Below are 16389 nucleotides of genomic sequence, written 5' to 3'. Positions count from 1 at the left end.
TGTGAAATGCACAGCCCCAGACGTCTCTTCCTCAGCTGAGGTTTTCAACCAGCTTTGCTGCTTCAGTTGCTGGTTGACAGGCTGCCAGCCTTTTGTAACCATGGGAGAGCGGGTGCTGCACTCTCCCTCCCTCAGGGTGCTGGTTTGGGCACTGCAGAATCTGCTCTCTGGGGTCTTTGAGCTGATCAGGGGCAGAATGAACAGCGTTCAGATCACCAGCTCTTTGTACAGAGTCAGATCTGCCCAGGGTGGGGAAGGCTCTGACTTGGATCTGGATTTCATGATGTAACCAGAATCGCACAGCCTAAAGAATTGTATTACCGGGGTTAGAGTCCAGGCAGCAGCTAGGCAGGTTTAGGAAGCGAGGTGGGGGCAGGCTGGAACATAAATCGGAAGGGGTGTAGTGAGGAAAATATTTCCCATTCACTGCCTATTATTGAATGGCTTAAACACCAATGCAATTCCTAGTGATATCTGCAGTATTAAGAGCCCTGCAGCCAGAGGCCTGGTTCACCCCCAGACCGGCTACACAGTATGAACTTTCCTATCATGCCTGTTCCGTGACCCAAATGGGACCAATTCTCGGTCTGAGAAAGTCAGCCTGCGTGGCATTCAGGTCTTTCCTTGCCTGTCAATGGAGGGACTGGTCAGTGGCAGATGGGGTGGTGTAGTTTGGGACGGGACGCCCTGCCCCATTACTAGTTGGAGGGACTGGTCAGTGGCAGATGGGGTGGTGTAGTTTGGGCCGGGACGCCCTGCCCCATTACTAGTTGGACTGAGACCCAAGGTGTCGGTTCTCAGCTGTATCAGTCACTGGCTGGGGAAATGACCAGATCGTCTAGTTCAGTTCCATGAACTTAATTTTGGGGCAAGGTTGGAATTTCTTCCTCTGAAGTTAGGACCCAGTTTGCGAGCCTTGCTCGCGCCGGTTGGGCTCCGTTTCTGTGAGGGCTAAAGGGGGAGGAAGGCTGGGCTGAGGTGGGTGAGTAACATCTAGGCTAGGTGGCCTTGGAGAGCTATAGCTCGAGCTTGTGCTAGTGAAAATATCCTCATGGCCACCTTCCTTCAGTAGAGGGCACCGTGACCACGGGAGAGCTCCTGGCTCACATGGGCCCATACACAATGTAACGTGCCTGCTGCAGTGTGTGATGGATCTGGAGGTGAGCTCTTCCAAAGGCCTGAATGGCTGTCCTCATTGTACGGATCTACAGGATAGTGCGCTGTTCTCCAGCCAGGGGGATGAGTAGGAGTCGCTGTCTCAATCTGCCCCATCACAGGGTCTAAGTAGTGTCCCTTTGATCTTCCTTTAGGTTGCCTGGAGGCCTCCAGCGATTCCAACCTCAGCAGCGCCAGTGTCTTCAATGTAAGCAGGTAAAGTAATGGTCATTGCTTGAGAATGACGTGCATGGGTACAGGTCAGTGAGACCCCCCTCTCCCTTTTGTTGAGGCGGGGAGAGGCTTTGCAGGGACACGGGTGCAGGTGAGGATGGAGGGGCATTGTCGGGGCTGCAGGACCAATAGAGGTGGGCTGTCAGAGGGAGGCCTGGCCAGTGCCCGTTCCTTTGCTCTGACAGACTCCAAACTTCTCCTTTGGGGGCCACTATAGCAAGACACTTGGCCTTCTGGGAGCCTGGCATGCTCGAGGGAAGGGTGGGCGTTTGTGAGGCAGGAGCTCTCTGTAGGGGGTGAAGGAATCAGCACTTCACACACTCCAGGGGCAGAACCGTGACCCCACCTGTCCCAGCCTTCCCTGCTAGCACCTTCACTCCACCCAGCGTGAGACCCGACTGCTGAAAAGGGGAGGCTCCAGGCCCCATTCACGGAGACCTCCCAGAGGAGGGGAGAGGGCGAAGTAAGTTCAGCCGTAGCCCTGCCTGCTTGGCTGGGAGTAGGGAAGCCAAGGAGATCACTGGCCTATTGCAAGTCTAGTTAGCCCAGCTCCATCCAGGAGGTCCCCCAGCAATGGGTGTGCTCTAGAAACCTAGAGAGAGAGTGGGAATAGCGGCTGTACGTTTGTGCTGTGCACAGCTGGGGTGAAGTTACAGAAACTCTCCATGGGGTGCCCATTTGGACGTATTAACGGTCAGCTCCATACTGTCCCACCTTGGTTACGCATGCACAGCTTAAAGGAAGGCTTCGTTCTACGCTTGGGTAAGACTGCAATACCACCAGCCCACCACAGAGTGTCACTGTAACTCAGGTGTTAATATGCCCTTGCACTAGTTTAAAGGCACACAATCTAACTGCAGTCGCATCTCATGGGTTACTGTACCTGCCGGAGTCCCCTTGTTAGTGTTTGTGCCTTTACAGTCCTAGGCCCTTAGTCAGTAGACACTTACACCTGTGCTTGACCGTAAGTGCAGCAACAGTCTCCATAAAGTCACTGGTGACTTGTCACCTGCTTTAAGTGAAGTATGTGTCAGTGCGTGCAGCTCTGGGCCATATCTTCTCCCCTGTGTGTAACACAGCCTGGAAACTCACTAGCCAATGGGCTATCAAATGCACCAGGTTAATGATGATAACCTTACACTGCTGCGTGTTAACTACTCCCCAGTGGGCCAGTCCTGGAGTGTCCCGTCCCGTCCCCCAGTGCACCACTGCCTTCCTTGGGAGCGGCAGGTATCTCTCCTGGAGAAGGGAATACCATCCCAGATTTCATGTGCTGATCTGCAATGGGTCCCCCGTCATTACTGGCGTGACGGGGGACCCAAAGACCCTGCCCGATATCAGAACCCTTTTGTGCTAGGTGCTGTACAAACGTGGTAAGCGAGTCCCTGCTCTGAAGCGTTTACAACCAAAGGCGACAAAGAAGGTGGGCAGGAGGGGGAAAAGCATAGCGAGGTTAAGTGACTTGTTCCAAGGTCATCCTATGTAGCTGAAATCGACATACTTAGATCGACTTACCGTGATGTCTTCACTGCGGTGAGTCGACTGCTGCCGCTTCCCCGTTGCCTTTCGCGGCGGTGGAGTACAGGAGTCGACGAGAGAGCGCTCGAGGATCAATTTATCGCGTCTAGACTAGACACGATAAATTGTCCCCCGCTGGATTGATCGCTCCCGCCGATCCGGTGGGTAGTGTAGACATACGCTGAGTTTCCAGTATGATCTCGAGCCACTAGTCCGGGGTGGGCAAACTACAGTCCTCAGGCCACATCCAGCCCGCCAGCCGATTTAATCTGGTCCTCGAGCTCCCGCTGGGGAACGGGGTTGGGGACCGCTCCGTGCGTGCATGCCATAGTTCCCGGAAGCAGTGGCATGTCCCCCCTCTGGCTCCTACGGTTAGGGGCAGCCAGAGGGCTCTGGGGCTGTCCCCGCCCCAAGCGCTGCCCCCGCAGCTCCCATTGGCCAGGAACTGTGGCCAATGGAAGCTGCAGGGGCGGCACCTGCGGATGGACAGTGTGCAGAGCCGCCCGGCCACGCCTCCAGGTAGGAGCCAGTGGGGGGACATGCCACTGCTTCCGGGAGCTGCTTGAGGTAAGCGCCGCCTGAACCCCTGACCCCTTCCCATGCCCCAACATCCTGGCCCAGCCCTGATCCTCCTCCTGCACCCTTGGTCCCAGCCTTGAGCACTCTCCTACACCCCAAATACCTCAGCCCAAGCTCCACCTCACAGCCTGCACCCCTAGCAGGAGCCCTGACAACCCCCCCCCCCCCCCCACCCCCCCACCCCAACCCGGACCCCCCCCCCTGCACCCTGAACTCCTCATTTCTGACCCCACCCCTGAGTCTGCACCCCCAACCAGAGCCCTCACCCCCCCTGCAACCCAACCCCAATTCCGTGAGCATTCATGGCCTGCCATACAATTTCCATACCCAGATGTTGCCCTTGGGCCAAAAAGTTTGCCCACCCCTGCACTAGACCACTAAACGGTGTCCCTTTAATAGTGCAGTGAATTGTTTATACCTGAGCTGTTGCTGATGCAAGTTTCATCCTTGGACTTTACACTTAAGATGTTAAATAGAATTTGTTTAATGGCGTGTCACTTCAAAGCCCACTCGAGCAGAGCAGCCACTGCTGATGCTGTCAGTCTGCAAAGCTGATTTCTCAGCAGAGGCGTAGCGAGCGCCCTCCGTACCCTCCGACTGGAGGGGGCCCCGCAAGGAAGGGGGCCCCTAAAAGTGGCAAAATAAATACCGCATTCCAGTTTCTGCATTGTAAGGGGCCCCACCCGGACATATGTTCAGAGGGGGCCACCGTTCGGAGGGGGCCACGTTCTTTGTTGCTACGGCCCTGTTTCTCATGAGCTTTTCTTTGAAATAGCTAGTGCGGGTGGTGTGTTGTGACACTGGAAATGAGCCCCTCTGGCCGCAGGGCAAGTCTTCCCCACACCCTGCCATTGCACCCAGTCCACATTGGTCCATTTTTGTACCAAAGACCTTTGTCAACTAGGAAACAGACTGAGTCAGCTGCTGGATGTGAACTGCTGTTGGTCGCTCTCCGTCTGGGTTGGAGACAAGCTGATGGTTGAGAGAGGAAAAGCTCCTTCAATACCGTGACCCATCCAGTCACACAAGTCAAGTGACGCATTGATGCTGATGGATCCGGAGCCTTAGCCCCCTACTCTGAAGTGCCTTGCAAAGGGATGCAGATCAGCTCAGGCAGATGGATGGGGTGATCTAACAGGTCTCCCCCATTCCTGACTTCTAGAATAGTGTAGCTGGATGTCTTTTTAAAATGCTGCCTAGGTTCTTATCCGGCCTTCAGTCTCCTCGTATCAGAGCGCCATCCAGTCGTGCATTAGGTGACGTGACTGTCACATGGGGCTTGCCCTTGCTGTCATCCTCTCCCCAGGGAGATTTGAGTGCACAGTGGCGTGTTTTGTTTTGGTAGGGTTTTGTTTGTTTTCAGATGTCCATGCTGCTCTTTGTTTGTCGAGAAGGCAGGTTGCATTGGAGTGCAAGGTGGGGAGGTTTCTGATGGTACTTAATTCCTGGTCCCTGGCTTGGACTGCGAGACAGGACTGCTGCCATCTGCCAGGAAGCACTGAGCTGGACTCTGCTCCCTCCTCATGCCAGCCCTGCTTGCGAGCAGTGACGTTAGCTCAGCAGAGCGCAAGGCAGTGTTGTACCTATCCGCGTTTGAGGCAATGTACCCGCTCGCTCTGCCAGAGGCTCAGTGACACTCGAACTGGTGCTGGCCTGAAATCCGCCTCCAATCCTTGCCATCTGATAGGAAGGGGAAGGAATCCAGGAACCCAGCGAGAGACGCCCTCAATACACCTCACTTCTTGGGGCAGATTTCCCCTGTCCATGGCCTCCGTGGAAGGAAGACGTGTAAAAAAAAAAAAAAAAAAAAAAAAAAAACCCTAAACAGGGACTGAGGTGAACTCCTTTCAGGGGGGGAGGGGGGCTTGTCTAATGTTGCTAGAGCCCTATGGGGGGGGGGTTAGAAAGGGAGGGGGGGGGGGGGGGGGGGGGCTGGGGGTTGTGTGACGTGTACAGAGAAGGGAGAGTGAAAAACATGAAGGTCTCAGCTCAAGGCAAGAAAGGAAGGGGAAAAGGTGATAGAAGAGAAGGGAAGAGGCTAAGCAAAGGAAACCCAGCAAGCTGCATACACAGTGCGTGTTCCTGTCGGTCACCGAGTGCCAGCTGAGGAGACCCGTTGGGAGAGTCAGCATTGCCCTCTGCCGGCTAATCCAGCCTGCACCCCCAGAGCACGAACACTTCCAGGGGCTTATTGGGAGCACCATGAGCGGCAACGGCTGAGGCTCTTCAAGCCATCTGTGAGGAGCAGATAGTGGCGAGGCTGCTCTTAGAAAAGCTGCTTTCAAAATGGCTTGAGACGGAATGAATCCGTGAAAGCTGTTTCCTTAAGCCCTACTCGGTTTGCGTCTTTTCGGCTTTAGTGGAAGGGCCTTTCAACTTGTGCTCTGGTGAGGAGTGTGTTGGGGGGGCTGAATTATGCAGGCTTTACTACTCCTGAAGTCAGTAGCCGCTTGGCTTTATACAGGGAAGTGAAGCTCAGCAGAAAGTAATGAGGCCCAGTTCTTACTGCCTGCTTCTGGGTATAGGCGCCCCTCCCGAAAAACAAAGTGAGAGGAAGAAAACAGACTCCTGACTCAATACCGGTGTTGCAGGCAGTGCCGTACTTTACCATCTGACCTTGGCTTCCACCGCGCCCCCCAGCTGCAGATGCTGAAAGTCCATAACTTTTTAGAAGTGGGCAAGGGTTGGGGGGAGCAGGTTAGAAAGGTTCCTTCTCCCCCTTTGTGGGTGTTGGTATCAGGATGGCAAATCAGCTGATGAGCTCCAAATTGGGTGTATCTACCGAAGGGCCACATGAGCGAGAGAGAGAATTGCTCTTTAGAACAACTGAAGAGAAGAACTTTAGAACAACTTGTTCAGGAAGTTTCAGCTGCCTTTTTTTTATATCCCTCTTAGCATACCACAGAATGAGCAATTAAGCACTTTGCTCTGGCTATACTTCTCTAGACACTTAACTTGCAGGTCTCCTACTAGAGGCTGCAAATGGAGAGGCAAAACCAAAGTAGCAACTGAAAAACCAGTGTTGACATTAATGGAAGATGATGAGCAGAACATGAGAAATGGCCCTCAGTGGCTACAAGCATTCAGGCAGGGGGAAGGCGTTCCTACTTCCCACCGCCAGTTCAGTGTCTGAGAAACTGCACAATATTGTGTCCAAGTTGCTGAAGATGCCATCCAAGAACGTAGAGAAAAGGAGGTCTGCATGTTTGACCTATGGGCGGGTGTGTTGTCTTGTTGGAACAGAAAGTGATGCCACCCTAAAGCACACTGTGAACGTTCAAAAACTCTTCCACAACAATCACCAGTCTCACGGTTGACTGAAAAAGGATCATGGGCCTTGGGAGAATCTCAGGAGGACCATCGCTATGTTCAGCTACATAAGCATATAGAAAACTGCACTGAGTGCCAGGAGTACTCTAATGGAAACAGAACATGTCTTCCACAACCTTAGAATCTACTAAGCCACATCGTCTGTAGGCAGGTCGAAGGACGTTTGGGAGGGATTTCGTAGAGTCATTACCAGACTGGGACCCTACCTTCAGTCTTGGTGGAAATCTGGCTTGATCAAACAGAACTAGAGTCACGTTTCAGAGACACTGTGGAATCTGCCATAACTTAACAACAGAATTGATTCCAAAGATCATAACCTGAGCCCAGACCATGAAGGGGAGGTTGAAATCTGGCTGCTGGAACATAATTCTGTGAATTCCTTCGGTCAGTCTAAGGTGCTAAGAGAAGACTTGGTTGTCTATCCCACCTCCCAAAATGGCTGGACATCAGTACCGGTAAAATAGTGTAAAACAGGATAGCAGAATTCAAGACTTGACCATTCTTTGAGACCTGGCCTCCTGTCCAGCTCGTTTGGCCTCCCTCAGTCATGGTTTTAGCCCATTCCAATTGGCTTAGTCCAGACTTCATAATGGGTCAGGTGGCTTTGTTGGCGAGGACGTGTATTGCACACCCCAGCTCATCTGACAGTAGTGAGGGCTATTGGGAGCAGTGGTGTGGTGCTGCTTCCCACCCCTCCCTGCAGCACAAACTCCTTACCCTTCCTCTGCGGACCTGCAGGAGAGAGCGCTCCCAGTCCCAGCTCTGCAGATTACTACAATGCACGGACGTGCCACTAGGTTGGACTGGCAGCATCATCTAGGTGTCGTGGGCTATAAATGACCCTCCCCCCCCAAAAATGCTCAGTCTCTTACAACTCATCTGCAGTATGTGTCTTGGGGGATTGGGAATGCCGCCTTCTCCAGTCTGGCCAGATGTTTTATTTGCTGCTCCGCCTGGAGGAGAGCAGAGAGGAGCGTTGCCACAGGGGGAATGAATGTAGAAGCTGGTGAAGAAGACAAAGGAACCCTTGAAAGGGCTTTGGTGGAGTGTGAGGTGGGGACAAGCTGTAGGAGAAGTTATCCAGGGGGTAAGAGGAGGAGGCTTTATGGAGCAGAGGAGAGTGCTGAAGGAACACAGTTGCAGGCTGCCCACGAGGTTCTCCTAATGCACCTGTCATGATATCTAGGAATTCTCATTCTAGTGTTTAGCTAGCTGGGTCTCTAGGTCATGGCAACAGGAGTATTCCCATGCCCTGTTCAGATGGTGATGGAACAGTTAGAGTATGCCAGGGAAGTGAAGAGCACTTCGCAGCACATCCACTCCCTAGTGTGAAATCCCTCATTAGTAGGACTTTAGTAGGGTTGTGGTGCTGTGGCTTTAAAAAAAAAAAATGGGAGAAGGAAAAGCTTTGGGTTTCTGCAGACGTGTTCCTCCAAAATTCTCCTCTGTCATCGAGGCCTTATGTACCTAGGTTAATGGGCCACACTGGCTGGTCAGAGAACAGCAGCGTTCTGGTTTTCGAATGGAGAGCATGCCCACTCCACACCAAGGGGTCCATGTGTACAACCTCCTGCAGCATGGTCGCGGTATAGGGATTGGCCTGAACGGCTGGAGATCTGGGTTCTGTACCTGCCTGTGTGATCCTTGGCCTCTGTGCTTCTGCACTTCCCCGTCTTTGCCTCGTCTAGGTGGACTACCAGCTCTTTGGGCAAGGTGTCTCACTGTGTCGGTATGGTGCCCAGAACAGAGAGGCCCCTGTGACGGGTTCCCCCCAGGGTGCCACCTGGAACTGGGGCACCACTGAGCCCGCCTGTGTTCCCTTTACACTGTACTGCTGTGACCAGCCTGCCAAGCCCTCTCCCACGCTCCAGTCTGTACCTTCACCAGCACACATACAGGCAGAGACACACCCAGCTGCAGAAACATACAGACGCTGTGATCAGTTCTGCATGGGAAGGCTTCAGCTAAGGGACTTCCCGGCTACTCAGGCATGCACCCCCCTCTAGAGGGTAAACCCAAAATTATACCGACTTGTGCTGCTCAGGGAACTGTACAGCGTAAGCTCATGAAATTTCCCCCTCCCTCAATATGGAGAAGAAATATACAACCGCTTTTTACCCCAAGTTATAACTTCCTCAAACTGGTTTGTGATAAAGCAAAACAAATTTATTAACTACAAAAGAGATTTTAAGTGATAAGGGAGAGCAAACAGATCAAAGCGGATTACATAGCAAATAGACACAAAGACAATCTAAGTTTAATAGACTAAAGAGCTTGGATAGGGGTAGCCACTTCTCACCCTAAATGGTGATTTGAGCTGGTTGCAGGGATTCTTAAGCTGCCCTTGCTTGCAGTTTAAAACCCCCAGGTATTCCTGTCACAGGCTAGAAACCCCTCTCGCCTGGGTCCAGCCCTTCTCCCCCAGTTCAGACCTTGTTCCTCAGGTGTTTCCAGGAGTCTCTGTGAGTAGGGGGTCAGTGAAGAACCACGATGATGTCACTCCCCTGCCTTAAATAGCTTTTGCATATGGCGGGAACTCTTTATCTTTAAGCTTGGCTCCCACCTCCGGTCAATGGAAAAACACTGGTATTCCAAGATGGAGTCCAGTACCAGGTGACTTGGTCACATGTCCCTGTAGGGTCATAGCAGCAGTGACTCAGAGGCTGTTTGTAGTGTCCTTAAAGAGGCTCCCTAGGAAGGCCCCCCCCCCTCCGGGTGGGAGATTAGCTTCTTCTAAGACCTATTGTTCTCCCTAATGGCCCTTCCTAGCCAGCCATCTAGACTGAGACTCTTTTGCCTAGTGGGTGTTCCCAGCTGTAAACACATTTGTAATAGATACACAGGCCATATTCCTAACTTCAGATACCAAAATGATACATGCCTACAAGTAGGATAATCATCTTCAGTAAATCAGAACCTTCTCAATATCTCACATGCCTTATCTTGCACAAAAGACAGCAGAATCATGCCATACTCTTATCATAATATTACTATGAAGAATATGGGGCGTAATGTCACAGCCCGATCCTGGTGCCGTTAGTTATGACTGTAATACTAAAGTATGGTTTTCTGGTTAGACCAGGGAGTGTGATCAGCAACTCGGATGCTAGAAATGGCAACAAACTAAAATAGCCAGGTAAGCACCGGGGGACAGGCGGGCTAATGGAGAGAGACAGAACCAGTCACTGGCTCAAAGTCAGCCCAGATCAGCAGAGAGTGGAAGCTGCTACCACCTTGCCAGGCACCCAGGGAATAAATATCCGTATCATTACAATCCTAGCGCGCTCAGCTCAGCCACACCTGGAGCAGGGTGACCGCAGACTCGCTCCCATCTTCTCCTTAAACACACTGATCGCCTATGTTTGAAGGGTTGGCCCAGCCTGGGCCCTGAGCCCCTCCTCCAAAGGGGAAAACAGAAGGGAGAGACGAGCATGGAGGGAATGGAGATGGGGTAGGGGAGGAAAAGCAATAGCTGAAGGTAAGAACAGATGTTTAGTGGAAGGGCCCAATCAGAAATACCTTGAAGAAAGCAAAGGGTTGGGAAACACTGTTACAAAGAAACCAGGCTGAAGAAGATACTCTAATGTACAAGTGGGACCAGGGAGAGTAACTTTAGTGGTTTGTGTTTTTAAATCTGATTTAATTGTGGCTTGGATGTTCTCACGCCAAAACAAATGGGAACCCCCCTCCCCGCTTTCCCCAGGGAGGGAGCGCTGGCTGCTGTGTGCATCAGTCGCCATTAGGCAGCTTGAGAACCCATTCATTTTCCCTTTCACAAGTTGATAAGTATGCACTGCAACTGGCATGAATAGGCAGCCCCGCTGGCTGTGGAGGGAGGCGAACGAGTGAATGGCTTTGAAGCTGAACTTCCCACTGCGACATGATGCCCTGCGAGGTCAGGGCAGAGGCATGCTGGCAGGGCCATGCGAGGGCAAGCTTGCCCTGAGGCTGCCCACACCACTCCTGGGGATGAATAGAGCGCTCTAGTCTCAGGCCTGGCACATCTCGCAGCGCTGAATTCACAAGAGAAAATGTACTTGCCTTAATACAGTCCCCAGAGCGAACATGCCAGCACCTTCTCAGGGCTGCAGAGCAGCGGATCTAAAGCGAGGGTGATGAGCTAGACAAAAGCACCTGCCCTGGCCCAGATCTCAGCGCTGAGAGCCCGTGGCCCATCCGTGGAGGGTCCGATTAAAGCGATGCCATTGCTACTGTGATGAAGTGCCTGTGTCAGGCTGGCTGTGGATTAAGGAAGAGCAGAGAAGTGCGTGAGCACACTGCAGAGCACGGTGCAGCAATGTGTTACTAAATCCACCCAAAGCCGGCGCAGCCCTGCTCTGCCCTGGGGATGCCGACAGCAGGACGAGAGCAATGACCGTGGGCTGTAGATGGCGACCGGTGAGCCTGGCTGACCCTCGGCAGAAGCTCCGTCTTGCTAGGCTGCACCTGGAGGCTCCTGCCCACACTCACTGGCGATTTGGTGCCTGATTTTGGGCCTCCGTAAGAGCTTTGCCTTTGGGAATGACAGGCCTTTCCTGGGCTGAGAACTGGCCTGTGCTTTGTACCGGCCTTGCCAAAGGGGCCGATCTCATGAATAGGCTCCGAGTAATGGAGACAGATTTCTAAAAATTTCACATGAAGAGCTTTTGCCTCACCGTGATCCATTACCCAACTCCGTGCTGGCATGTGCTGGAGCCAAAGTTTTGGAACTTGGATTTGTAAAGTTCGATTCCAAACCTAATTTGCCTGCTTCAATACAGTAGCCTGATATCCAAAAGTGCTGCGGCCCCATTCGGACCCTAATCCGAAGCCTCTTGGGGCCTGCCTCTCTTATGCTCCCCTGACTTCTCCCCGGTGAGGGCTTGAAATGCTAGACCAGCTGGCCTTGGCAGCTGCCTCTGACATCCGCACTAACCTCGATCAGATACCTGAACAAACATCTGACATGATGTAGCTCAAACAATTCATCTACCTCCTAGAGGGCAAGGATCCCCCTGTCTCACCCTTAGACTGCCTGTCCAGGGGGAAATCAAACCCTATGAAACAGCAGTTTCTGCAGAGAAATTTGCCCTTTAGGAATTCCCATAAAATAAGCTGCAGAGAAACTCCAAGCAAATGAGAGAGCCACCATGAGTTCAGCACACACTTGAATAATTCAGTCTCTTAGAAATCCCCTGTATGTCCTGGAAGGCAAGAGCGCATCGCCCCTTCTGGATCTTCAGAGCATCTTCTCTTGGGCATCTGTTTCGGGCATGTGTTTCAGCCATCTGGCCTTGAATGTAAGATTGGGCCCCAGCCATCAACTCTGCCCCACCCTGGGATCCAGCCAGCCCCAACAGGAATGGCTAGAGGCGAGATTCCTCATGTGGAACTCTTTGCGCGAATGCTTTGAAAGCTTTACTGCTGGGGGGAGGAGAATACAGATTCTGGGAACTCCTAGGGCTCCAGTTAGGCTTTCAGATCCTAGTTGGAAACTGGAGAGTCATTACATCCACAGGAGGGCAAAGTTTATCTGGCAAATGCTGTTATTTGGGAGTCTTCTACCCACATTGCAATGCAAGTTCTTTGGACTCGTGATCTCCTCGCTGTTCAGTTAGCCCCTTTGGGGCAGAGATGGTCATGCTGGGGTGGAAGCTGAGGATTTTCTGGTCTGTCCATGGTGATCGTGGAAATAGTTTGGTAAACTCGAGTTGTTGTGAATTCAGCCCAGGTTGATGGTACCCGAAAGCCATTGCCCCTCTGACCAATTGCCAGGGGCCTTTGGGAAAAGCTGGCATTCAGTCCATGCTCTAGTTGGGTAGGTGTCCCCATTGCAGAAACAACTGCCACGCGTGATACCAGCTGGGCCCCTTGTTAGGAGTCATGGCGGGAAGGTTAATGGAGACCAAGTGCCCTGGCTCATTGACGTGGCCCCTTTGAGGCAGCTCTGAGTCCCCTGGCAGGGTCAGCGTGTGGGAATGCCCATGCTGTTCCTGCTGGGACTCTCAATGCATCTGGCACGCACACTTTGTTATTTGGAGCCCGGATTTGATGGCCTTTGGCTGTGTTGTAGCATATTCTAGTTTCTCAACATAGTAACTGCTGTGGCAGATCCCTCAAGTGCAGTGTCCTGTCAGATGCTTTAGAGGAAGGTTCAAGAAACTGCAATAGAGGCAGTTACGGGACAACCCACCCCCGGGAAAGCTTCCTCCTAACCCCCAGGAGATACAGGTTGCGTGTTTATATTACTTCCAATAAGTCAGACCTAAGACTTGAGGCCACGTCTCTTAGCTTCCCAGCCAGTGCTTAACCCATCAGGCTGCAGTGCTGCCAACCCAGGCTATTCTAGTGATGCATGAGGAGCTGGGGGCCAGGCTGTCAGTCACACCTGATCCCCGGGATCACAGCAAGTGGGGGGTAGCCTGTTGCGGTGGCGCTGGGCAAGTCTGTGCTCCTCTGGCCTATGGAATCACACTGCTCAGTCTTTCACTTCATGCCCATGTCACGAGAGAGGAGGCGCAAACCCTGACACACCAGCCCTAGGGAGGAGCAGAATGATAAACCCAATACTAAAGGTTCTCTGGCCAGCAGATTTGAGTGATACAATCCATGTTTTACACAGGCTCTACTTGTTCCATCGCCGCCCCCCCCTCCCCCAATGCAGTGGGTTCCTGATTAGCCAATCCATTAACTCAGCAGCTCCCGTCAGTTGTGGACTGTGTGAAATTGCTCCTTCGCTCTTATGTGTAGCTCTGAAAGACAGCAAGCGTAGGCAGCCGGGGTCACCTGCCAGTTGATGTGTGACGAGGGGGTGCTGGGGCCAACCTTCTGGGCTGGCGCAGCGCGGGGACACGTGCACACACAAACCACCGTCTTTGTGCCCCTGGTTTTCTGTGCAGCACTGACCGGGTCCCGGTGACCCTTAACCTCGATGGGATAGTGCAGGTGTTGGACTGCCACCTTCACGACTCAGCCACCGGGATGATGACCAGAATCGCAGTCCTGAAATGGCTGTATCACTTGTACATCAAGACGCCGCGGAAGGTAAGTCTGGCTTGTGAAACCATTGGTGCAATATCCTGCTCCCTTTGCGGAGCTGGCCTGGAGCTGCTTGGTCTCAGCCTAGTTATCGCTGACCACTTGTCTGTTGCAAAGCCAGTGCGTCTCCTGGCTCAGTGCCTCAGCCACGTTCTGTGACCAGCAGGGGGCACTGCAGGTAGGGAGGAGGTGCACTGGCAGAGTTGTCTGGTGGAGCCTTGGCTGCAATAGCAAGGAACGGCTGCCGAGCTAGAAGAACGGGAGTGCTTCAGTTTAGCATTGAGGTGCATTGGCAGATGGGGGGACCAGCCGCAGGCTGGAGCTAGCGGAGTTGTAACTCCGGCAGTGTGCTGCACGCTTGCTCTAGCTACCATCTTTGTTCTCAACACCCATTAACCTGAGTCCTACCATCAGCTGAGGGCCTTCCTGCGCTCTTTCTAAAAGTGCCACTAGCCCAGCGGGGCTGCAATGCGTTGAAGGCGGCTCTAGCTGCAGAAAATGGTCTGTACAAACATGAGCAATACCCCGGCTTTCATCAAAGTGAGCCCTTCTGACATTAGGGACCTTAGTAGCACGGGTAGGCAAACCGCTGCTCCTGGGTGAGGCATAAAAACCCAGCCGAGCCTCTGCCCTGTTTCTGAACCAAACACTGAGCTTTGGGTTCACTCAGAAGTTACCTGTTCTGCTACCAGTTGTCACACCCTCCCAGCTCTTCAGACTCGTGTCCCTTGCCACCACCTTCCCTGGGAGGAGAAGGCTGCCACAGACCTCCCATATGTACTTCTGTAGATCCGTTGGCGGGATTGCACTGCTAGCGAGAGGCCTCTGAAAATTCTGCTCTGCCCAGCGTCTCTGGGGTAGACCTGGGCTGGCGTCTCCCTTAAAGCCACGTGTGGCTTCTGGGGCTCTTCCATCAGGGCTGAAACTTCTGACTGCCTTTGCAGGTCGTTGGTTCCCACTGGACGCTGTGTAGGACTCTGCGGGCAGGCCAGCCTAACAGGCATCGTGCTTGGCACAGGGGTTCTTCCCATTAGACAGGCTGTGGGGGGAAGAGCGAAATGTCAGCAGGTTTGGAGAGGCGCCTGGGAAGCCCTTTTTGATCCGTCGCTCCTGACTTGCTGTAGCTGAGGTTCTATCAGTGGACTTGTTGCAAGGAGAGCGAGTGCTTGGGAGGTGGTGCTATAGATGAATTTAGATGCAGTCCCTATCCTGAGCAGCTTGGCTGGCAGTTACAGCACATCTGGGGTATGATCCAGGTGTGGGTATTAGAGCACATTGGTGCTTGGGAAGGGTTTTCAAGAATCCTCTGGAGGAGAAGGGAAGGGGCTTGGCCTTTCTAGATTGCGAGCTCTCCCAAGAGAAGGTAGAGGGGAAGACACCCCCTCTTCCTTCCCCTGGGGTGCTGCCTACCATAGACCAATCCTGGTAGGACATGTCATAAGTTCTCTAGTGGGAGCAGCTGCCATCATTCACACTGCCTGCTGCACATCAGTTCTCGTTAACCATGTGTCTAATCAGACAGGAAGTGGAATCTGAATCGATGCCCTGGTGGCTGCAGCTCCTCATGAAGAGAAGCCCAAAAATTCACCCCCAAACTACCCATGGTTTAAATAAGAAACCCTTCACTTGTAAGTCTCTTCTGGCCTTTCCTCTCGTGGGAAGGGTAGGAAAGTGACAGTGTCCCACACTAGAAACTTGCCTTCTCATTACATAGGTATGGAATCAGCTCAGCAAACAAGCAACCGTGTCCTTCTGAGATTGTACTTGTTGGCCTAATAAGTTTGCTACTGATACTTTCACCCGAGCTACTGTTTCGATCCCTACTTCGAAGAGCTTGCTAGCTAGCTGGGAGGGGAATTTCCCAAGGAAAACTGAAAAATGCCTGCAAAGCTGCACTAGCCTGCACTGACGAGGACGGCTCCTGGTGTGTGGGAGGGATATTCCAGACTCTGTGTGACTGAGGCCACGTGTTTCTCTGGTTTCAGATGTTCCGGCATACAGACAGCCTCTTTCCCATTTTGCTACGGACATTGTCGGATGAGTCAGACGAGGTGAGTGTTACACCTCGTATACAAACCCCCTGGGCTGTGCTTGCCAGCTGTCATGCTCTCACCTTAGCTTCGAGCTAGCCCGGACCAGTGCACCAGTTCGCTGTATCAGCTCTTCTCTGACTCTGCAGGATTGTCTAGCCCTTGTGGCTGCAGAGAGTTCCCTGCACGTGACCCAATTCAGTGTGTCTCACTGAGTCTACCGACAAACCCATTTCTAGCTGCAATTTCAGCGACTCCCACAGTCAAGCCTGGGACGAACCCCGTGACTCTAGAGTGTGAATTTCCCTACTCCCCTCAGTGGGCTGCTCAGCCCTAAGCCTGGTGATAATGTTAAGGCCAGCTTGATCTGTTACTGACTGGCCATTAGGGGGCGGGAGGGGAGGGGTGTTGAGCGCCCCTGCTGTCTCCCACACTGACCTGTGTGTGGGGGAGAGGAACCAAGTCACCCAGCACAAGGCCAACCTTGGTGAAGGGGCCTCCACCTGGTTTGCAGTTGGTTACTTGC

General features: G+C 52.9%; 1 protein-coding gene across 1 annotated transcript in view; it reads left to right on the top strand.

Annotated features, from left to right (window-relative positions):
• The window catches only part of LOC112124992 (protein VAC14 homolog), a 174183-nt gene that overhangs the window by 18364 nt on the left and 139430 nt on the right, over nucleotides 1–16389 (top strand). Inside the window, exons 10-12 of the mRNA XM_026653821.1 lie at nucleotides 1311–1371; nucleotides 13695–13839; nucleotides 15819–15884. Coding sequence (XP_026509606.1) covers nucleotides 1311–1371; nucleotides 13695–13839; nucleotides 15819–15884 — 272 coding nt within the window. The remainder of the gene's footprint in view (nucleotides 1–1310; nucleotides 1372–13694; nucleotides 13840–15818; nucleotides 15885–16389) is intronic.

This window comes from Terrapene carolina, unplaced genomic scaffold (genome assembly GCF_002925995.2).
Source record: "Terrapene carolina triunguis isolate 2854851 unplaced genomic scaffold, T_m_triunguis-2.0 Scaffold165, whole genome shotgun sequence".
NCBI classification, from domain to species: Eukaryota; Metazoa; Chordata; order Testudines; family Emydidae; genus Terrapene; species Terrapene triunguis.
The sequence above is the reverse complement of the archived record's forward strand: the minus strand, read 5'-3'. Positions and strand labels throughout refer to the sequence as shown.